The sequence below is a fragment of the Globicephala melas genome, chromosome 12, assembly GCF_963455315.2.
Source record: "Globicephala melas chromosome 12, mGloMel1.2, whole genome shotgun sequence".
Lineage (NCBI taxonomy): Eukaryota > Metazoa > Chordata > Mammalia > Artiodactyla > Delphinidae > Globicephala > Globicephala melas.
Window position 1 is genome coordinate 52433075 of NC_083325.1, and position 23406 is coordinate 52456480.

Sequence of the window (23406 nt, forward strand, 5' to 3'; positions counted from 1 at the left end):
TGTTGGCAGTTGAGCTGGGGAAAGAACTTCAGGCAGAGGTGGGGGATGGGGTGGGGAGAGCATATACAAAGGCCCTGAGGTGTGAAAAAGCAAGTTGTGTTTGAGGACCTGTGTGTAGTTCAGTGTGATGGAGTGTGAGGGGTGAAGGGAAGTGACATGGATGAGGCTGGAAAGATGGACACAGCCTGATTATGTGTGCTTCCTGCCCTGCTCAGGAATTAGATGAAATCTGGTGTGTGTGTGTGTGGGGGGGGGGTGTGTAGGTGATGCAGGCTCATTGAAGGACTTTATTTATTTTTAAGTTTTTTGGCCGCACCTCACAGCATGCGGGATCTTAGTTCCCCAGCCAGGGATCGAACCCACACCCCCTGCATTGGAAGCACGGAGTCTTAACCTCTGGACCGCCGGGGAAGTCCCTGACAACTGGACTTTTAAAAGATTATTCTAGTGCCACTGTATGTGGAGGACACATTGGAGGGAGGGAGAGACTGCAGGCAGGAGCCCGGTTGGGGAACTGTTTATCAGCCCAGGTGGGAGATGACAGTCTCCCCAGCTTTTTGGTGAGGTAGGTCAAATTCTTTGATACACAGGCCGGAGGAGATCAGAATCAGTGACCTGTGTCCTATCCGCTGCCACCTCCCTGCGTTCCACCTCAGTAAAACCTTTCACTTGTCCAGGGCTTGAGGCTTTCCATCACAGTTTCACACCATCTTACAAACCCCCCTGGACTCCCCCTCAGAGCCCCCCGCCTTTCTCTCCCAGCCATCATTCCAGGCCCAGCAAAGCATTCCCTTCCCACTTGCCTGAGCCCCCAGACACCTCCCATTCTGGGAACTTGAACCCCACTTCAAGCTGTATAACCCAGGAGTGTCTAGCCCCCTGGTCCACCCCAGGTCCGGCCCTCTGAGCTGGCCTCAGTCCATTATTGGGGCCCCCGACAATAATTCATGTCCCCCAAATTGACATTAATTCATCTCCCTTGCAAAATGGTTTTAATGAAAGGTTTTATGGGAAGTTGAGGAGAGCTTCACATAGTTCACGTGGGACAAAATTTCCCCCAGTCGCACTTCAACACCTCTCTGTTTTCCCAAACTTGTCTCTCTCCCAGAGCTGCCGGCTACGATTTCTCCCCAGCCCCCTCCTCCTCAGCCTCTCAACCCCGTGGGTTCCAGCCTCCACCCTCACAGTGTCCCCTCAGCGAAACGAAAGCTGGTGGCGAACCAAGCCTGCCCGCCTAGCCCCTGGCTCCCAGGACCGCAGCCCCTGCTCAGGAGGACTTGCCGTGCATTGCCGTTATTTCCTGTCAGCTGCTTTGTCTCCTCGGCCCATCTTTTTCGACACAGATCTTTGTCGGTAGGGACTGTGTCTTCATTCTTCTCTGTGGTCCCTGCTGCCTTGTTCTTCTGGTGCTGACGCTGCGTGTGCACGTCGTAGGGTCTGAACAGACGTTTATGTTTGTTACATTCTTCATTCCCGGCCTGGCTCTGGTTTCTGGATGGAGGCCTTCTCTTCAACCACGGATTGTGCCGTAGAAAAGGGCAATGACGTGAGGCGAGGACCAGGGCACGGACGCCCGCCCTGTAACCCAGCGATGGCTCTTGACAAGAAAATCCCTCTCTACTGCTGCTGAGGGGAAGGCTGCAGATGGGTAGAGCCTGAACTCAAGCAGGACTCACTTCAGTCAGGGCTTACTGGATCCCTTCCCTCCCTGGGAAACAGACGGGAGGGCGTTTGCTTTGGACCTGGGTGTGAAGGCAGGGGGCTGTGGATGGGCTGGGTCGTCCTTAGGGGCCTCAGCCACGCAGAGGCAAAGCTTAGCCCTCACCTTTCTGTAGCTCCCAGTGCCACCCTAGACCTGTGGGGTAGGCTGCTGGCCACCGTCCTGTCCCTTCTGGCAGCTGCGGTCCTGTCGGGATCTTTGCTTTAGAGATGTTTGCACTGGGCCCTTTGTGTTAGTTGTCTGGTACAAACGTACCCACATTCTTTATTAGCGTTAACTGTCTTACCCTCAAGAAGGCGTGTTCCTTGTGTAAGTTCCTCAGTCCCCAGGAGCCAAAAGGAGCAAACTGTTACAACCGCAGGCAGGCACAACCCCTCCCCACCGCTCTTCTCATTAACACTTCCTCCCGAGGTGCAAGGGAAGCTGTTTGCTGCTGACACAGACCCAGGCAGTGCTGATGGCGAGGCTGCTTCTGCAGGCTCACTCCCTGCCTGGGGAGGGCTGGGGGAGACTGAACATCGGGGAGCCAGGCCTTGCCCCTCACTGAGGCCAGCCCCCCCCGCCCCCCACAGGAAGGCTGTCGGCAAAGATAACCTGGTGGAGGGAGAGCGTAGATTTAATTCCGATCCTGAGCTGCCTGGAGAGCCAGAAATGGAAAGGATACTTTGAGCACGTGCTAGAACCTCAGAAAATGCTGCAGGGCTTCCTCTCTGTCCCTAGGGTCCCAAGATCCCTGGAAGGGGGTCAGCAGACCTATGCTGGGCCAACCCCAACCCGCGTGGCTCTGGGAACCAGTGCAGCCCCTCACTGAACTCCCCAGGGAGATACTCAAGTCTTTGCCCCTTTCCTCTGCCCTCCCCTGTCTCCTTCTCTGTACCCTCCCTGTTCATTACCTCGTTTCTGACATCATGCCTGGTCATTGACAACGCTGGAAAAGGCTGAATCTCTCCTCCCACCCTCACCTTCCTAAGCTCTGTTCTAAAGCATGATAAACCCCCACTTTCTCACACCCCCCAGCTTTCCCACACAACCTCACAGCTCGCCCCGTGGTCCTTTCCTGCAGGATGGGACCCCTTTCACTGGAAGGCAGGCTACTCCATTCTCTCCGCAGACGCAGCAGGAAGGATCCCCAGCTCAGACAGTCTTGGCAGACCCTTGGCCCAGCTCACCACCTCCTCCTGCACACCCATGGAGTGATGGAATTGGGCACGTGTTTTTTTAATCACTGGGAGGTGAGCCCAGAGAGGGTGATGTTTGATGACTCCTGGCTGTTACCAAGCCTGAGTGGATTCACATCCCCAAGATCACACAAGATTTAGAACTTGAAGGGATCTTGAAAGCCAAATGTTCATTTGAATCTGAGGATCAAAGGAAGCAAGGAAGCAGTCCTGGGTCATAGACACCTAATAAGACCCTTGGGACTGCAAACAAAAAACCTGATAAGACTGGACTGTTGTCATTCCTTTTTAATGAAAACTTAATGTATAAAAGCTCCAAAACTTTGGCTCCCAGCAGGACAAATATGTTAGCAAATACATGGCTATAGCTGGTCCTTGGAGAATCCTTCATTTCTCTTTCCCAGGGTGTTCTGTCCTCAGGGCTCAGTCACAATGAAGGTCTACAGAGAAGAGGTACCGGGGGGTGACTGTATAAGGGATGTGACTTGAGGGGGCCCAGGGATAGACTGGGGTCCTGGATGAGGTCAGGGCCCCGGGGGCATATTGGGGAGCAGAGTGGGTGGGAAGGTGGGCCCACCACACAGCACCGGCCGGAGCAGGTGCTCGTGAACCTCTGTAAAAGAAAGAAGAGAGGGAGGAGGAGGGAGGAAAGTGGAAAAGTTGCACGGGGGCTCAGCAGGAGCAAGGGAAGCAATAGGGAGTGTGTAAAGATTCTTAGTTTCTCCTTTGGAATTTGAGCTCTGGGTTTTCACTCAGTTACATTCAAATCAGCAGACCTCTTATTCATTCATTCATTCCACAAATATTTATTGGCTGGTTACCAATGTCAGGCGCTCTGCCTGGCACCGCATCCCTTTCAGTGAACAGGGCAGTTAAGACCCCAGCTTTTCCAAAGGAACCTGCTGAGGGGGATGGTGGGCACAAGTGAGAGGGCTGAGGGCTCAGGAGGGGACACTCGCTACACTGAGCAACTAGACAGCTGGTGACTTCGGTTGATCTAAGTGCTATGGAGAAGTAAAAGGTTAGGGCAGGGAGGCCTTTGGTGGCCTCTGCTCAGGTAGGGCCCTGTGCACCTAAGGCAGGAGAAGGAGGCATCCACGCAAACAGCAGGGTGGGGGGAAGGGGGCGGAAGGGAAGGACATTCTGAGCAGAGGGAACCCCAGTGTGAGGCACCAGGCAGAGAAAGCTCTGCTGGCTTGAGAAGCAGAGAGGAGGTCAGTGGGGCTTCACCAAGCGAGTGAAGGTGAGACAGAAGGGGTCTTGTGGGCGGCCCTTAAAGGGATCTGAATTTATTCTAAGTACAATCGGAAGCCACTTAGGGCTTCCAAGCATGGAAGGGACATGACCTCATTTTACTGTGTCCCTGCGTCTCTGTTAGGTCCCCAACACAGCATTTGCCCCTCTCCTTTGCTCAAAAGAAACCCCACAGATCCCATGGAAATAGGAAAACAAACCACCCAGTCATCATCAGCTCAGATTAATGGACAGGTCTCTTTATAGGCAAGACTTTTTTTTTTTTTTTTCCTGAAAAGCCCTTTGTAAATAGCATCTGGGGCCAATGGTGTCCCTTTTCCTTACAGAAAGTACCATTACCTTTACCTTTGTCTTCAGTAGCAGGAGCTGCTAATATTCAGGTATCGCATGTTTTCCACTCCAGGTTGAGGACAAACACTTAAATGTACTGTTTACAGAAATTACCCTATCCAAGCACCTCCACCTCCCTTTCTCCTTACTAGGGACCCTCCCCTGCCATCAGGATTTGTAAACCTAGGCTTCCCTCCCCCTCTTAGCTTCTTATGCGTTACCATACCTATGGAATCTTCTGGTTTTCTTTTAGCTCAAACTTTATAGCACACCTATCCTTCTGGACCACTCAAGTCATACCACCTCCTGACTCCTCCTCCTGGAAGCTTTCCTCACTGGGCTCTGGAGTGCTTGGACTTGTCACGCCCCTGGACTCAGCCCATTGGTTTGTTTTCCACGCTTTGGAGTTTGCATTTGTTTCTCTGGAGGGGCAGCTTCTCCCTTGCTTGTGACTTCTTTGTCTTCTTGAGTCATGGGAGTCACCTGATCCCCCGGGAGTGGACTGGGAACAGCGTACTGGCTCTGGACCCATGACATCAGGAAGATCTGGTAAGCAGGAATGGCACTGGTTATATCTTGAATGAATGAATGAAGCCTGGCTCTGTGGAGTTTGGGCCTGGCCTTTGACTAGTTCCTTTGGGCTGTGGATTGGGTTTACTTCTACTCTGTCTGGCTGTTGTGTGACCCTGGCAAGTCACATCTCCTTCTGTTGCATGAGGGACCAGGGCCTGATGACCCAGTTCCTTGGGGTTCCTCAGCCCCCCAGCTCCCCACTGCTGGCTTCACCCACTGTTGCTGACACTTGACCTCTTCTGTTCTCTCTCTCTATCTCTCTCCCTCTCTCTCTCTTTTTGATTGAAGTATAGTTGATTTACAATGTTGTGTTAGTTTCAGGTGTACAGCAAAGTGATTCAGTATTATATATATGTATATAATATACACATATATATTTCCTTTTTGAGATTCTTTTCCGTTATAGGTTATCACAAGATACTGAGTAGAGTTCCCTGTGCCATACAGTAGGTCCTGGTTGTTTACCTATTTTATATATAGCAGTATGTATATGTTAATCCCAAACTCCTAATTCATCCCTATCCCCCCTTTCCCCTTTGGTAGCCATATGTTTGTTTTCTATGTCTGTGAGTCTATTTCTGTTTTGTAAATAAATTCACTTGTGTCATATGATATTTGTCTTTTTCTGTCTGACTTACTTCACTTAGTATAATCTCTAGGTCCATCCATGTTGCTGCAAATGGCATTATTTCATTCTTTTTTATGGCTTATATTCCATTGTGTATATATATATACACACACACACTACATCTCTTATCCATTCATCTGTAGATGGTCATTTAGGTTGCTTCCATGTCTTGGCTATTGTAACTAGTGCTGCTATGAACACTGGGGTGCACGTATCTTTTCGAATTAGAGTTTTTGTCTTTTCTGGATATATGCCCAGGCAAGGCATTGCTGAATCATATGGTAGCTCTATTTTTAGTTTTTTAAGGAACCTCCATACTGTTCTCCATAGTGGCTGCATCAATTTACATTCTCACCAATCCTGTAGGAGGGTTCCCTTTTCTCCACACACTCTCCAGCATTTGTTATTTGTAGACATTTTGACGATGGCCATTCAGACCCGTGTGAGGTGGTACCTCACTGTAGTTTTGATTGGCATTTCTCTAATAATTAGTGACGTTGAGAATCTTTTCATGTGCCTGTTGGTTGTCTGTATGTCCTGATCTTTCTTTCGAGGCTTGCTTGTCTGGTGCCTACCTAGTTTGAGACTGGCCTTTGACACATGCTGGCCTGTAGGGCCCCTGACCCTTCTCCTGTGGGGGCCGTGGGCAGGGTTGTACACTAAAGGGTGTCGGGGAGGATACACTGCACATCTGCTGGCCTCTCTCTCCATCCAAGAGCAAGGCATGTTCGCAGGTGGCCTGCTTTTGGGGACGTGGCTGGCTGTGTGTAGGGAGTATGTGTGTGTGGAGGGCTTTGGAGGGGCGGGGGAAGCCTTGGGCCTTAGACATTCTCACTCTGAAGACAAAGAGCAAAAATAGGGCAATGCATGCTCCCTGCCTCCAGGCTCTTGCTCATTGAGAGAATATACACTTGGATCTCAGAGTTTGGAGTCTTGTAATAGTAGTTTGTATTCTCTAGGCAGCACCATGCAGCCCTTCACAGAAAGGAATTGGTGTGGTTTATAGGTCAGAGTTCTGGGGTAGGAGATTGCAGGCCTGGGTTCTAGTCCCAGGGGTTGCCATGCATTTGCTGGTTTACTCCAAGTAACTCATTCACCATTTCAGTGCCTTAACTTTTCTTAATGGATAAGAAAGTGCCTACAGTATTCTCATTGGGGCGTTTTGTCAATGAAATGAGATAAAACAGAAAGCATTCTAAAAAGGCAAAAAAGATTCCCATGTGCTCCATGCTAATTTTGATATGGAACCTTAACTCAATGAAAATATTTGTATTAGTATACAAGAAATAAAAGACATTATAGAAGTTCAGAAAAGTTTAAAAATCACATATAATTTTATCATCCTGATATAGTTATCTTCTTCTCCTTTCTTTCATATTTTACAGTAATATTTTCAAATGACTGTGCATAATATGCCTACCATTTTGTACCTTGATTTTTCATATAACGGTATCACTTGATCTTTGTATCCTTCATTTTCCATGCCTGCAAATTTTTGCACCCAATATGTTTTATAATTCATTTAACTATTCAAACCGTAATTGACACTTGAGCTACTTTCAAGTTGTCCTTATAATAAATAATCCCATAATTAGCACATGGCTCTCTAGTGGAATCAGTCTGTATTTAACATTTTGTCTACTTGTTAAATTAATACATATACATTGTATTAATTTAAAAGATTTAGAGTAGCATAAAGAAAACTTAAATCACTCATAATTGTACCACTGACAGACACCAGTGTGAAAATGTGGGTGTCTGTCCTTCCACTCTTTTGCTACTCATATATTGTGTGTAGGGGCACACGTGTGTATACATATTACTGGCCTGATGGTGTGTGTGCAGCGTTCATACTGATTTCTTGCTAGTTACTACTAGGCAGGCAGTTAAGAGCATGGAGGTTAAAAGACTGGTCTCCAGTCTCAGGATTTGACTCTGTGAGTTCAAATCCTGCCTCTGCCATTTATTTAGGTAAACCCTTTGGATAACCGCTCAGCCTCAATTTTCACACTTTATTAGCTAGTCAACCTTAGGCAGCTTCCTTCTCTAGGCCACAGTTTTTAGAAGAGGGATAATAATAGTATCTGTCTACTTAGGTTGTAAGAATCAATCCATAGAAAGCGTTTAGCAGAACATCTGGCACACAGGAAGTGCTCCGCAAATGCTCCCTGTGGTCATTTTCTCATACATCTTCCATGTCATGAAAGATTCTTGGAAATCACCATTTTTAACAACTGAACAATATTTTATTGTTCTTTTATACCCTAATCTATTTCGTTATATAGTTTGTTAATTTCAATAACAAGCCGGTGAATTTCGTGTCCCGAAACCTTTGCCTCTGTTGGATTACTTCCCTTACAAGCATGCTAGAGCTGGAATTAATGGGTTAGAGTATGAGGATTTTTAAAAGACTCTGTAATACATATGCCAAATTGCTTTGACAGAAAAAGATTTTAAAGAACCTTGAGCACAATTTTCAAACTGCAGCAGCAGTAAGTGCAGTCTTGGACTTTTTTTTCTCTCCCCCCCCCCACACCCCTCCTCCTTTCTTTCTATCCCAGTCCTTTAAATTGTAGCACGTGGAAGCCAACGCCTTCAGGGTCCTAGACTTTTGAGACGGTCCCTTGGTGTGAAAGGGCCCAGAGCCTGGGAGAGGGAGGAGGAAGAGAGAACTGGTTTGAATGTCGCTAGCCCCGACCGACTTAGTAATTGTACCACAGTTGACAGATGCGGCAGCGGTCACGTGACCCGAGTATGACCTCATAGCTCCCGGCTCCCCCCACCCCCTTCACCCCGCCAGCCTGGGCTCGGGCACCCAGAGCGGACTCGGCGGCAGCAGCGGTGGCGGGAGGGGGAAGGCATTTCCATCACCCCTACTTGGCAAGCTATTTAAAGGAGACCTGGGGATTTGGGAACTCTCTTTGGTTCCCTGGGCGAAGAAGGGGGACGCTAGGAAGCCCAGACTTCTGTAATCACTGGCCAGCGAGAAAATTCAACAGCACGATTAGCAAGTATTTGCTGAATGCAGCTGGGTGCCAAGTTCTGGCTGCAGGCCAGGCTCGGTGCCAGGCGCTGTTCAGATTTCATCGCGCTTAATTCTTTTTATCCGCCTCTTACTGCTGAGAAGAGAGGTTTGGAGACACAGATGAGGAAACTTATGGCTTAGCTGGGGAGTGAGGACTAGCCCAAAGCAAGAGAAAACTGGAGGAAGCAGTGGGTGCCGCGCGTGTACACGGGGTATTAGACTGCGGCCAGCGAGGCTGGGGGGCGTGGGTGGGGACACTGCCCGCCCACCCGAAGGCTTCTGGGAGAAAGGACCGGTGAGGTGGGACACAACAAAGCAGAACAGATCTCACACTGACCTGACAGGGCATCTGTAGTGGAGAGAATGGGATTTTGGAGGAAAGCTGCAAATAAAACAAGTGAGAAGAGAAAGACGAGGGAGGAAGATATTGACAGGACGAAGGGGGAGCTCCTTGGCCCAGTTTCACAATAGTGAGAGCCCTCACCCCCTTGGCAACGCTTTAAGGGTGCCCTCAGGTCCCTCAAGCTTTAGGGAATCTTCAAAGGTGCTGATTTTGCATTCATTGTAGGCCCTCCCCTTGCAGGCAAGAGCCAAGCTCTGTGACGCTGGTGCTCTAAATGTTTTTCTTGTAGACTCCAAAAATTTTTTTGGAAAATATGTGTACCCCTTTGCACATTTTTAGGAGCCAACACACAAAATTTTTCCATAGTTTAAACAGTTACATAGGGTGTACTTTCTGGTGTACGCAAATATTGACATTTAAAGATAAAAGTGTTGCAGTACTCTGAGAAATGTTTCTAAATGAAATACTATAGTGATTGGATACCCACTGTAATCCTTTTAAAAAATACATGAAATTCTGCCTTAACAGTTGGAAAAATTTCATCTCTTTTTCCTCCTTGAATTTATATTTCCTTCTACTTTCCCCACAGAATTTTATCCTAATACATTTTTATGATTGTATATCTTTTATGCATCATCCTATCATACTTCTCTCCAACCAAGCTATGTATATAAAATGAATTTATTTTTAAAATTTCTCGTGACCATAGATTCTAAATGTTAGAGAATATTTTGTCTGGATTTGTACCATGACAACTAATATACAGTTAATCAAAACAAATGCTATTAGAAAATCTAATAGCTACTAAGGAAGCATAAAAAATAAAGATGAATTGAAAATACATCTCTTAATGAGAAGAAGCTTTTTTTCCCTACCCCAATTAGTTCATATATCCATGGATGAATATTACTCATCGCTAGAAGGGGTCAAGGTTCAGTATTAATTCTATTTGTGTTGTTTCGTTTTGTGTTTTAAATAGGTGCAAGAGCTGAGCTCAGAAATCTTTTCACGTACATAAGTACAAAGGAATGTAGGGAGTTTTGTTGTAGCAATGTTGCTCAGTTTTATAAACTCCTTTTGAGTTAATCTCAAAGATCATATGGGTAGATCATTAAAAACCTATCAGCTGACAACTAGAATAGATTCTCCTTCACTTTGAATGAGAGCAGAGAATTGGAAGCTAGTCGATTTGCCCAGTCATTAGTCACCCCTTTTCTCCACATGGATGCTGGCATTTAGACTGTCCTTTCAGTGCACCATGCATTTTTCCCTAAGCCAATGCGCTGTGAGGAGACTTGGGACAGGTAAGTAGTGTGCCTTTCTTTTGGGAAGTGGGAGAAGGGTGATTGTGCAAGCGAAGCAAGAGGGAGAACAGGCAGCATCCCTCGTCCATGTGCTCAGACAGGACAGCTGTATAAGAGAGCGCTTGTGGAAGTCGAGGACTCATCATGTGAGGCTCCTAAAATGACTTACGCCAAAGGACGTACCCTTTGGAGGGTCTTCATGTATTCCCAAGAGCACCTGTACCTTAGTTTGTGCTGGTCCATTGCTGGATGGATGAGCAAAGAAAGGGAAGGTGATGGGGCGAGGGGTCCCTTCCCTGAGGGGTGACCACCTCTCTGTAGGGTCTTTCTGAGGAGGGGATGGAAACAGCAAGGATCTGAGCCAGGCACACTGGCTGCTGTCTGTCTCAGACCCAGACTCTTAGAGCTTTCCTTCTCCTTTTGGTTCAACCTGCTTTGAGCTCTTGAAAGACCTTCCTTCTCATTCTTCCATGTGGGGCCTCTGCAGAGCAGGGGGGCTGGGGGGCTCCCCACAGAGAAGTCAGAGTGGAGAGGAGCATAGTGGGACCATCGAGGGCCCGAGAAAGCTGGAGTTCCCATCAGTCCCTGACAGAGGGCTGGCTACTTTGCTGGCTCTCTGTCCTCTCCATCCCGGGCTGTGCTCATTCGTGGGGGCTTGGCCTGCTGCTGAGGCACTTTTGTCATTAGAAAAAGGCCTTCTTTGGGCAGTACAGCACCGTGAGCATATGAGGTAGGGCTCACAAGACACCTCTGTACTAAGAAAAATTCTCCCCTTCCTCTGGACTGACGCAGCCCAGTGCCAAGGGTCATGGCTTGGCCAGGGGAGGGTGGGCCGCATTTCAGTGCCCACTTGTCCCCTCGACTGGGCACCTTTTGGCATTGCACAACCTCATAACCATGTGGGGCACGCTGCTTGTTCTAGCCTCCCTGTCTTCGAGCATACTGTCTCCCCTCTTGGAGTGCTGTCCTTCTAGCTGGATTCACCAAACCCTACCCACCCTTTGAGGACGGCCTCAGGTGCTGCCTTCTCCTCCAAGAACCAGGCTCCTCCAGCCCACGATCATCTCCCCCGCATGTGGCTTCCTGCAATTCTCTGTCTATAGACATTATTTATACCGGAAATGATGGGGGGGTATTTATACTAGAGCAATGGTTCTCAACTGGGGGCAGTTTTGACCCCCACAGGACATTTGGTAGTATCTGGAGATATTTCTCGTTGTCACAACTGGGGCCGGGAGCCTGTTACTGGCATCTAGTGAGTAGAGGCCAGGAATGCTGTTAACTATCCTACAATGCACAGGACAGCTCCCCTCTCTCCAAGCAAAGAACAATGTGGCCCAAAGTGTCAACAGTGCTGAGGAGAAACTCTGGACGAGATGATCTCTAGTCTTGAAAACGCTTTATGTCACACCCTAAATTATATTTTAGGGGTTTTATATTGTGTTTTAATGATCAGTGTCAGTGTTATTTTGCAACCAGATGGTAACTTCTTGGAGGGCAGAGACCGTGTGTCTTGCAGGTCTGTACCCTAAAGGCACTAGCACAGGATCCCCCAGAGATTTTGGCCATCAGGAAGATACAAAGGGAGGATGAAGAGATACTCTCTGGCCTGCCCCAGCCCTGCTCTCAGATGTTTCCCATGAGCCTCTGCTAGAATTCCTTGCCAGTTGGACTCTATTACATTATATCCTAAAGCAACAACAACAACAAGACTGAAGACAAGAGAGCCAGACAGACACGGATTCCTTAGTATGGCTCAGGGAACCACCCAGTCTCCAGCCTGCCCCTCACTACGTGCCTAAGCCATGGGCTGAGCTGAGGAGACGTTGAGAGAAATCATTAAACTTCAAGGTTGTGGGCAGCCAAGTATCAGCTTTCTCTTTAGCCTGGAGCGAAGAATCTATGAACTGTTCCCTAAATCAGTAAATGCAACCTGGGAAACCCCACAGCAGGATTCATTAGAAAGAAAAGCTCTGATAGATTTCTCTCAAGTGTAGCGTCTCTCAGCATCAGATCTTTATATTTGAGGCGGTCCAGAGCATGAGGACAAAGGGAGGTCCACAAGCCATGTGTTTACATATCTTACAACTGTAAAGTGAGCTAACAAATTTTTAAATGTTCCAGCTTCCTATCTTGAAAAATAAATCTTCATGATGACCTAGAAGGTCAAATTTGGATTGAGAATGCTCATATTCCTCTGATCCCCATGCTGGAGCATGGTGGTTTTGGGGAGACCTGGCCCCAGGCCCCCTCCCCGCCACCCTGCACTCATGGGCCATGGCCTGTCCCCTTCTCCTTCACCCCCCAGCTCTGTCTCACCCTTGGAGGGGCCTGATGTGGCCATCCAGCCTACATATCCAGGTTCCAATCACACCTCTTTTATGCTCACCACCATTCCAGTCTACCCTGTGGAGGGAGGAGGGACCTGGGGAAGAGGACTGACTGCAGGCTGGAGAAACAGGTTTGGGACCTTCTGGGCAAGGAGTTCCTTGGTCCTGTATGCCTAGGATATGTTCTTGGAAGGTGTGAGTGTGGTGTACATGTCCACTTGGCCCTACAGACTTTTTACCCTGTGGGGAGGGGGGAGACCAGATAAGAATCAGAGGGGAGCCCTCTTAAAGTGCTGGCCCAGAGTGAGGTCCCTCTTATTGGATCGAAGGGCACACTCTCTCCCATGTGCCCTGGGCCTCCTGGAGGCCAACCCCCCACCCCACCCCTGCCACACGCGGACTGGGCAGGTACCTCAAGAGCCATTTTGGAGGGTAGCAGCTTTATTGAGATATAATTTATATACCATACAATTTCCCCATTTAAAGTGTGCAATTAGATGGCTTTTAGCATATTCAGGTTTTGCAGCCGTCACCACATTTAATTTTAGGACATTTCATCACCCTAAAGGAAACTGTGCACCCCTAGCTCTCATCCCTCAATCCCCCTGTTCCCCTAGCCCTAAGCAGCCACTAATCTGTCTCTAGAGATTTGCATATTCTGGACATTTCATATGAATGGAATTATAAAATATGTAGTCCTTTGTGATTGGTTTATTTTACTTAGCATGATGTTTTCAGGGTTCAGCCATGTGGTAGCATGGATCAATGCTCCATTCCTTTTTTTTAAAATTAATTTATTTAATTTATTTATTTTTGGCTGCATTGGGTCTTCATTGCTGCGTGTGGGCTTTCTCTACTTGCGGTGAGCAGGGGCTACTCATTGTGGTGGCTTCTCTTGTTGCGTAGCACGGGCTCTAGGCCTGTGCCTCAGTAGTTGTGGCTTGTGGGCTCTAGAGTGCAGTCTCAGTAGTTGTAGCGCACGTGCCCATTTGCTCCACAGCATGTGGGATCTTCCCAGACCAGGGCTCGAACCCGTGTCCCCTGCACTGGCAGGCGGATTCTTAACCACTGCACCACCAGCGAAGCCCCTTCATTCCTTTTTATTGCCAAATAATATTCCATTGTATGGCTCTCTCACACAGTAGTTATCCACCCATCAGTTGATGGACACTTGGGTTGCTTCCAGACCTTTCATGGTCTTTTCATGGAGCCTTTTGTGAGTGTACAGACTACGCTTCTCTGTGGTTTCCCACTGGCATCCCCTCTCAGCAAGGTCCTACCACCATTTCCCTTGGCACAGACATCAATACCTCAACCCCTCGTGGGGCCAGAGCAGGGCTGTTTTCCCTCCAGAAGTGGACAAATGGTTCCCTTTCCACATGTGGGTTCTCATGTATGCTCCTAATAGCTCCACTTCTCCCCATGTCTCTCGCACTCCCTTGTTTAGGTTCATCCCCACGGCTTTCTCCAGAGGACAGGCTGGGAACAGGTGCCAAATCACCTCCATTAGCTATTGCTGAGCCCACGTTCCAACTCATGTAATCCTCTTCTCCTTAGCCAGATGGGAAAGCCCTTGCATGATTCAGAACTCTTGGTTCCAAGTGACAGAAACACAATTTAAATCAAAGTTAATAGCAACTGAAAAGCTTAGGGATGTCTCTGTTTCAGGTGGATCCAGGGGCTCAAATCATGTCAACAAGGACTCACTCTCTCTCCTCCTCCCTCCCTCCCTCTCCTCCCCTGAGTCTTCTCATCTCTTCTTGGCTTTGCTTTTCTTCACGTCAGCTTTATTCTCAGTGAGGCCTTCCCTAAGTGGAACAAGACAGCCTCCAGTAGCTCTGGACATTTATTCTGCTTGCTTAGTACCCAGTGGAGAGTTACCTTTCCCAGGAGTTCCAGCAAAATTCCTAAGTCTGAGACTCATTGGTTAGGCTTGGGTCATGTGTCCACACCAGAACCAATCATTTGGCCAGGAGTTGGAATGCTCTGATTGGCCAGGTCTGGGTCTTGGGTCCACCCTCGATTGGAAGTCAGCCCACTTGAACCTCATGGACAAAGATTGATGAACAGGGAGTTCCCCAAAAGAAAATCAAGGGGAAATGAACATTGAACACACATAGCAGATGTCACTGGAACCATACTATGAACTGGCCTGTCTGGGGTCTGCCCTACTAATTTATCATACATATTGAGATATGCCTGAATCCTAGTAGTGGACATTCCTAGGCTGAGACCTCTGCTACATGTGATAAATTAATTTATGAGATTCTAGAAGTTAATATCCAAGATATTACAGTTCCTAAGGAGGGTTTGTAATTGAACATGAACAAATACTTAGTCCAGGAAATTTTGCCCTAATAGTAGAATTGTAAGCTTTATACAGCAGGACAGTGGAGAAAATATTTTTGAATTCAAGAGGCCTTTTGGAGACCCAGATGCACCGTAAGTAGGTATCTGTCCAGACCACCCATGTATAGGATCTAAATGTCCTTGACATAATTTCATAGTACTTTATCCACGCCAGGGATGAATGGAGTCAGGTGGGGGAGGTGGCAGAGGGCCCAGGGAGTCATAGGCAGGGGCCCTGGGTGGAGAGGAGAGAGCTGGTTGTAGCAGCACAATATAGCTCTTCTCTGCGATTCCCCCCTCACTCTTCCCCCCCCTTTCCTTATTCCTTTGTCACCATGGCAACTAAGGAGCTCCCTCATCCTCTTCCCCTCTCCAGTTGGCTCCGATCCGCAGGACCCACCTCTCTGTCTCACCAACTTCACAGAGCTGTTGCCAGCCTCTCTCCACGTCTCTCAGCGAGGGCACCCACCTTTGCCCTCCACCCTCAACGCACTCTCTTGCCTCATTTCCCCACCCCCAGGCCCCTGCCTTGTCCCTTCTTTAACTCTGATCCAGGCTCGAGCCAAATTCCCATCTTCCTTCAAGAAGTTGTGTGAAAATTGGATTTTTGCCACTCTAACCTGATTTGAAATGCATTAAGAGATCTGTCTCTTGAAACACCTCAAGGTGAGGCTATTTGTGAAGGGAAGAAGCATGCTTTACTGCAGCTTCTGTGCTTAAACGCCATGCTGGAGTGAATCACGTTCTATTTTCGTAACTAGGAGTGTTTTCTGTTTGAAGAAACCCCCCAGCATGTCTCTGAGTGAAACAGAAGACTCTATCATAAGGGAAATCACATCTCAAGTTCAAAGTTTGTGAACTGGTGGGCCCACAGACTTTTGTTAGGTCCATAGAGTGCTTAAAAAGATGGAACCAACACATAAAAAGACTGGATTCCTGGATGCCCTTGAACAACTAGACAGGGGGCCTGCATCCTCACATGGTGGAAATGGGAGGGAGGGAGGGGAGTGCGGGGCATCAAGGGCTTTGAGTGTGGATCTCCCTCTCGCCGAGAAAATAGCAGGTGTGTGGAGTTCCTGGGCTAGTGATGAGGACTTAACGTCCTTGTCCCCTCTCAGAGACATTTCCCTCCACAGCCTTTGGTGGGAGGAAGGGAGAGAGTGGGTGGAATGAAACGGTAGATTTTTAAGCCAAGTACCTTTGAAGCCACTACCCGTAGGTCTGCAATATAGAGGACATAGTGGACTGCACAATACCATGTAAAATACAGTAACAGTACTTTTCACATACGTTATCAAAGCAGCTCTGAATCGTCATTCACAAATACAAATAAACGAGACATAGATTTCGTAGCTTTCTTTAAAGCAACTTTCAGCTCTGCGCCACACTTGACCTCTGCCACCTTCTTGCCGAGGGAGCTCAGGCAACTCCTGAACCTCTCTGAGTCTCGTTCTCCTCTGCAAAGTGAGGATGGGTATAGCACTCCCTCAGGGAGCGGCCGTGGGATGAGATGAGTTGACATAAAGTGTGTTGCACGGGGCAGAATACCCAGTAGGTACTGGGGAAGCGTGTGCTCCCTTCTCTCCTCTCCAGCACGTCTTCACAGAGGCTTGAGCTCGGGATCCTCTCAGGTTATCTAGTGTATCCTTTAGTTCATTGGCTTGTTAATTCATTTGCTTCAAGCACTGATTGACACCCGCCCCCCCCCCCCCCCCCGGCAGTGGGTTGGTCCCTGCAGCACACAATTAGCTGCTCTGGCATCTCCTGGTCAGAGTGCTGGGAGGAGAGCAGGTCCATGGTAGAGAATGTCTGAGACCGCCCTCCCCCGCCTCCCTCCCCCCACCCCCCACACTGCCTAAACTAAGGGTTGCCTTGCTCAGCACTTTCTGCCTGGCTTCCTGGTGGCTGTCTTCCAAGACCTGCTTTCTGCCCCAGGACCCTACAAAGGCTCCTTTGATGAAAAGTTTGCGGCAAAGTGACTGTGTCATTTGATACAAATGAGGCTCATGAGGGTAAAAAGTGTAGCTTTATTCTCCTATTTTGGGATTTTCTAGCCCAGAGAAAAACGGGCAGCTGAATGGGGCTGGGGGCGGAAGCCAGGAGGGAGGGGAAACGCCAAGAGTTGGAGAGCTCTATGCTACATTTAGCCCTGGGATTAGCAGCTGCAAGCCTGGGGCGTGACCTGCACACCAAGAGGTGCCTCCCGCTCAGCCAGACTCTGCCTCCAGAGCCGGTGGGTGTGTGAGGGGCGCCCCCGCATTGCCCGGGAGGGGATCTTCTGTCCCCCCAGGCCACCAGACTCAGCATCCTCCACTGCTGGGCCTGCTCCCGTGGTCCCCACCCCCTTTCAAAATGCATAGCACCTGCTCCCCTTCCTCCAGCTGATGGGGTGCCGAGGACCAGGATGGGATTTGAGGGGATCCACAAAAGCCCCCCACCCCAGAGGGTCTCCTTCATCCACCTCGAGGGCTGGCCTCATGGGCGGACTGCCACGGCATTGGCACCGGGCCCCATGCTCAGGGGGACCCTGCGCTCAGGGAGACCTCACACTTGGTTTCAGGCTCTGCTGTCACCACCTTGGAATTCTCGACACCCTGCATTGTCCTTTTGCGCTGGGCCTCACAGACTCTGGAGCCGATTCTGATCCTCTCCACTTCTCCCAGTTCTTAAAGTCAGGTCGGTGATCCCTACACATTCTTTGCTCATCTATTTTTTTTTTTTGCGTTACGCGGGCCTCTCACTGTTGTGGCCTCTCCCGTTGTGGAGCACAGGCTCCGGCCGCGCAGGCTCAGCGGCCATGGCTCACGGGCCCAGCCGCTCCGCGGCATGTGGGATCTTCCCGGACCGAGGCACGAACACGTGTCCCCTGCATCGGCAGGCGGAATGTCAACCACTGCGCCACCAGGGAAGCCCTTTGCTCATCTTTTACTAACACCTCTCATTTGTATAGCTCTGCCTTTTCCATGAGCCTGCACACTGTTATCATACCTGTCACCACGAGTCCCTAAATCACTGACTCATGCCAGAGGTGTTTGTGGGATTTGTCTCATGACCCCAGACCCTTTGATGCCACCCCTTTGTTCTTGAGGAATAAAAATGCCTGCCTCCTGACGCTATCTGCGATACCCTCATACTTAAGTGTAGGAAATTTGCAAGTCCAAAGCTGATCCTCCACTTGGCTCTTAAGAGCCCTGGACAAGCCCTCTGGGAGCGCTTAATAAATACTGACTAATGAACCTGCAGCTGCTGCTCCTTTGGCTAATTAAATCTAAATAAGTCACAGGCTTTAAATTATGCAATAAGGCTTGGCCAAAACAGCTTAAAAATGCGGGAGCCCTAGTTTTTCTGCTGTGCCCTGTGGAAAAAATCCCATCTTTTAATCATGCTTAACCTTCCTGAAAGAACAGTGGCAACCTTTAAATAATGAATGAATGTATATTAGCGAGATTTTTTTTCCCCAAGCTACACACAACGGAGCTAGATCATAAAAGGGACAGAGGCAGAGATAGGCCTGGGGGGATTCCGGAAGTTTCTGGTGAATCGCAGAGTGCTGGGAGAAATCATTTGGTTGCTCAGAAGCCCAGAGCAAGGACTGGTGAAGAGCACAGAGGGAGGAGGGGCGGACGCACTGCCATCCAGCCTGCGCCTGCCAGCTGTGATGGAGGCCCCCACAGCACTGGTGGGGGCTACGTGCTCAGTTATCCTCTCTCCACTCCTTCCTATCTTGCCTCCACGTACCCTCCCACCCCCGAAGACCCTCCAGGCCAAGAGCAGTGTCTTCACAACAGAGCAAAGGTTGAATTGAGTCACATCACCTAGAGCAGTGCTTTGCAGACTTTCAGGTGCACAAGAGTCTTTGGGGATGTTGTCAAAAATGCAAACGATCAGTGGGTCCAGGGTGGGGCCTGGGATGCTGCATTTCTAAGATGCCTGGGGCTGCTGGTCCTCAGATCACGTGCAGAGTAGCAAGGATTTAGGTTTTGTAAGGCAGCTGAACATTACAATCAGTTGGGACACTCTTCAGGTGCTCCCAGGACACCATCTCAGATAAGTTAGATAGGAATTTCTGAAATCAGACCCTAAGCTCTTTGGTCCCATTCTCCCCATTCCCCACCTTTTTTTTTTTTTTTAAAAACTGAGTTAGAGTCTAGATAATTTTCAGGTCACCCAAATAAAGCCTAGAAAGCTTAACCAACTTGCTTGCAATCACCTCCTAAAGTGGGATTAGAAACCGATCTGGCAGGGAAGTGGCCTTGGAAACCAAGCCTGCTGCCCCTTCCCTCCCGCAGATCTCAGCATCTCCAGAACTCTAGCCCCGTCCCTGGGCTCAGGGTTGCAACGTATGTGAGTCCATTTGGGGAGCAGGAAAGATTCTTCTATCTTTCTCCTCCTAAGCCTTCCTGGAATTCACTATTAGTGCTTAATTGCTTGGGCTGAAGCTGAGTGTAATGTGTAGGATCTGTTACACTCTGTCTTCAGCGTCACGGTGTGAGTGGGATGACAGGACAGACACTGGGGACACTGGGCTCTGTCCTGTGGGATCTGGGACTCAGGAAGGGGAGGGACTCTCAGGGCAGACTCACCTCCTCCTGCAACTTTGCTGAGAGCACCCAGCACAGAGGGATGTGCTCTTCTAAGTCCCCAGGCAAGGCTGTGGCCCCGGTTGTGTAAGATACTGGGGCCTCAGGCAGAGGTCAGGAGGTTGCAGGCAGAGCTGTTCCAGTTGTGTATCCGGAGAAAACCATGACCTTCCTGCTGTGGTATGTGAGTCAGGCCTTAAGGCAGAAGTGCAGCTGTGGGCCAGGCCCAGCTTGGCTACAGCTGTGTCCTACCCAGTTGTCTCAGCCTGGACCATGACACTGGGGCAGAGAGTGGGAGCTGGGCTTAAGGAAGCAGCAAGGTACGGTAGACACAGTTATTTGCTTATTCAGTATCCACCCTCCCCTTCGCCACCCCCACCATATTATCAGAATCTTAATTTTGTTCAAGGCTGCAACACTGTCCAGGCCAAAAACTTACCACACCTCATATGTCCTGAAGCTAGGAGCAGCAACATGACCAGGCTGACCAATGAGATGTAAGCAGAAGTCTCTAGGCGGATCTTTCTGGAAAGCTTTGAAAAAAGATGGCCCCATTTCTTTTCCCCCTCTGCTGACCTGGAGTTGATACCTGGAGCTATAGCAGCCATCTTGAGATTATAAGGCTAAAAGCCATGGGGTGAGGGGGATAAAAGCCATATGCTAAGGGTGGTGGAACAGAAAGAAGGATCCTCTATGACTGAGTTCTCTATGACTTCCTTGAGAAGTTTCACCATCACGGACTGCCCAACCTGGGACTTCTTAGTATGTGAGACACATAAACCCCTATTTGGTTGAGCCACTGTGGCTGGGTTTCTTTTACAGCTAAATGCAGTCTTCACACTGGGACCTTAGAAAGAATGTTCCTGGATTGGAAATGGGAAGAGAAGGTCAAGGCAAGAACGTGGCCCCCAGGAGAGGGGAGGGGGGAGGATTTCCCCTCTTTGTGGGGGGAGGGTCACTATCTCACTCTACAATCTTCAGGGATTCCTTGTTTCCCAAGGGACTAAGTTCATATTCCTCAGGTCAATATTCAAGACTATAAAATTTGGCGCCAAATCGGTTTTCCAGGCCTGTTACCATTCACTGGAGCAAGGATGTGCCTGCCCCTTCTTTGAGTATAGATTATACACTCCCACCCTGGTCTTAATTCACATGAGTTCTCCCTACTCCTTTCTACCTGTCACAGGCTTACCTGCCCTTGTGGGCTGCTCTTTTGAGAAGACTTCCTATCACCCTGGGCTCCAGGGACCTCTCCTTTAATCTCCTTCACCACTGAGGTCTATGTGCCTGACAGTTTCTTTATACTTCAGTGTGTATTAGCTGCATCTCCTCAGCAAGGCTGTGAGATCCTCCAAGGCAGGATTTTGGGAGTGTGGAAATACAGAAAGGTCACTTTGGAGTCAGACTTGAGATCTAAGATGATCTCGGGTACATCACTTAACCTCTCTGAGCCTCAGTATCCTTGCCTGTGAAATGGGGATAATGTACATGTCTGCCTCCCAGGCCTCCATAAAGCATGTAGCCAAGTGCCTGGCACCTTGGAGGTGCTCCAGAAGGGCTGGTATGTTGACTTGTTGCCTGCTTGGTAATCCTAGGCTGTGCCTTTTTTCTATCCTTTGTATCTCTCTCCACTTTTGTCTCTCCCTTCCTTCTGATTTTCTGCGTTGCATTTGAACAGTGAGGTCTGTATCAAGTTTGAGGAGTGACCGTGAGCTGTTTTCATTTTTGCCTAGGGTAGATCTTTGGCTACTGGCTTCAGTCTTCTATCAGAGTAGGAAGTAAGGATAGAGGGGAGATTTTATGGCCATTGTGAAGGGGGTGAGAAGACATGCTAACTTAACTGAAAGGAGTTTACTAATCTTTCTCTGAAGATTTGTAAGGAAAATGGGTGTATTTAAGTCCAGTTTTACCTGGCAACAGGATGATGAATTGAATGGCCTTATAGCAGTTTTTTGTTTTTTTTATATAAACAAACTCCCAATTCTGTTTGTTGTAGTGAATTAAACATCTGGGCCTTAATCTTTTTGATATCCTGATCTCCTCCTTCTTTTGCCTCAATCCCACCCCAGAAACCCAGATCAAATTAGATTGTGAGAAGTGACCCATAGCAAAAAAATTCTGCCATTGAAAGTTTAATGAGAAATGACAGTTTTATTACTTCCAAGTAAATACCTGTCACGCGCAGCTATAAATGGGAATGAATGCATTGAACTGGGTGGAAAATGAGAAGTCACCGTGGACTGAAACGGCATGATAATGTGTACTGACAATGAGTCCCGCGGCGGTCTTCTCTTTTCATGTGTTTCACTCTGCATCACTCAGAGAGCCCAGCAAGACAGAACGTATTCTTTTGTTCCTCTTAAAGCAGAGCCTTATGTCCAGGAAGAGGAAGGGTCAAAAGAGACTTGATTGATTGCAAAGCTGTGTCCATTCAGTTTGCTGCGTTATCCTTAAAGTCTCCCGTGCTGGCCATCATTCCTGGGCAGGGCTGGCGAGGTGGGGGCAGCTGACAACCTGCTGTGTGTGTGTGTGCGCGCGTGTGTGTGTGTGCGCGCGCACACGTATATGTGTAGAGGATGGGGGAGGTGAACTCCTTTCCGTTGTTACACTGGGCCACTTCTGTGCCTCTCGTGAGTCCCCTAGTGCCCAATGTCTGTTCCTTTTGGTTGTTGCTGCCTGTGGTTGTGTATATCTCTGTTGTAGACGACTATTTGCTGTGTATCTCTGTGTGCGTGTATGTGTGTGTATGTGATTTGAGGATTGGGCGTGTGGCCTGTTTAGGTTTTTTTCTCCTATTTGTCCACTGGAGCAGCATTGCTGACTGCGCCTAATCAATCAATGCCTCCTTACCAGCGCCCCTAGGAGTATGCCCAGATTTTGCCCCCGCCTCACCCAGGCACATGCTGCTCAGTGCTCAGGATACCTGATGGGCCTGTCCTGGGTTTCCTGGAGCTTCAGCGTCTCTCTTCTTGAATTGCATGTTGCTGAGGGCAGGCTCCAAGCATGCGTGGTGGACTGTGTACAGTCCTGCTCAGGCCCAGGGCTAGACGCACCCTTGCCAATGCCTTGGTGATGCCATCTTGACATGTCTGCAGAGCTGGAAAGAGCTTGGGGAACCTTGGCTCCTGTATTAGTTTCCTGTGTTAGTGTTGCTGCTGCAATAAGTTATTACAAATGTAGTGGCTTAAAACAACTCAGATTTATTCTCTTACAGTTCTGGAGGTCACATGTTTAAAATGGGTTTGGCAGGGCTGCATTCCTCTGGTGGCTCTAGGAAAGAACCCGTTTTCTTGCCTTTTCTAACTTCTATAGGCTGCCCGCATTCCTTGGCTCGTGGTCCTGCACCACTCTCCCCTCTGCTCCCATGGCCACATCTCCTTCTCTGCCTCTTACCCTCCTGCCTCCCTCTTACAAGGACCCTTATGATTACATTGTGCTCCTCTGGGTAGTCCAGGATCATCTCTTCATTTCAAGGCCCTTAATTTAATCTCAAAGTCTCTTTTACCACGTAAGGTGACATATTCACAGGGATGTGGACGTCTTTGGGGGGCCTACCCTCAAAAGCCTACCACAGCTCCCCACACCTCAGGGAAGATCTATCTGAGTAGATGTGGTGGATCCCAAGTGAGCCTGGTCATGGTATGATTTCTGTGACTCTGGAAAGGCTTTCTAAACCCTTCTCCCTACAGATACTTCCCTGGCCTGCTACCTTCTGAAATTCTCCTCTTGGGGAATAAAGCACCTTCATCCACAGTGGGGACTCAGGCTTAGTAGAAGGCCTGAGCCACATGT

General features: G+C 48.8%; 1 protein-coding gene across 1 annotated transcript in view; it reads right to left on the reverse strand.

Annotated features, from left to right (window-relative positions):
• The window catches only part of TMEM247 (transmembrane protein 247), a 29228-nt gene that overhangs the window by 1573 nt on the left and 4249 nt on the right, over positions 1 to 23406 (reverse strand). Inside the window, 1 exon segment of the mRNA XM_060309233.2 lies at positions 1282 to 1508. Coding sequence (XP_060165216.2) covers positions 1282 to 1508 — 227 coding nt within the window.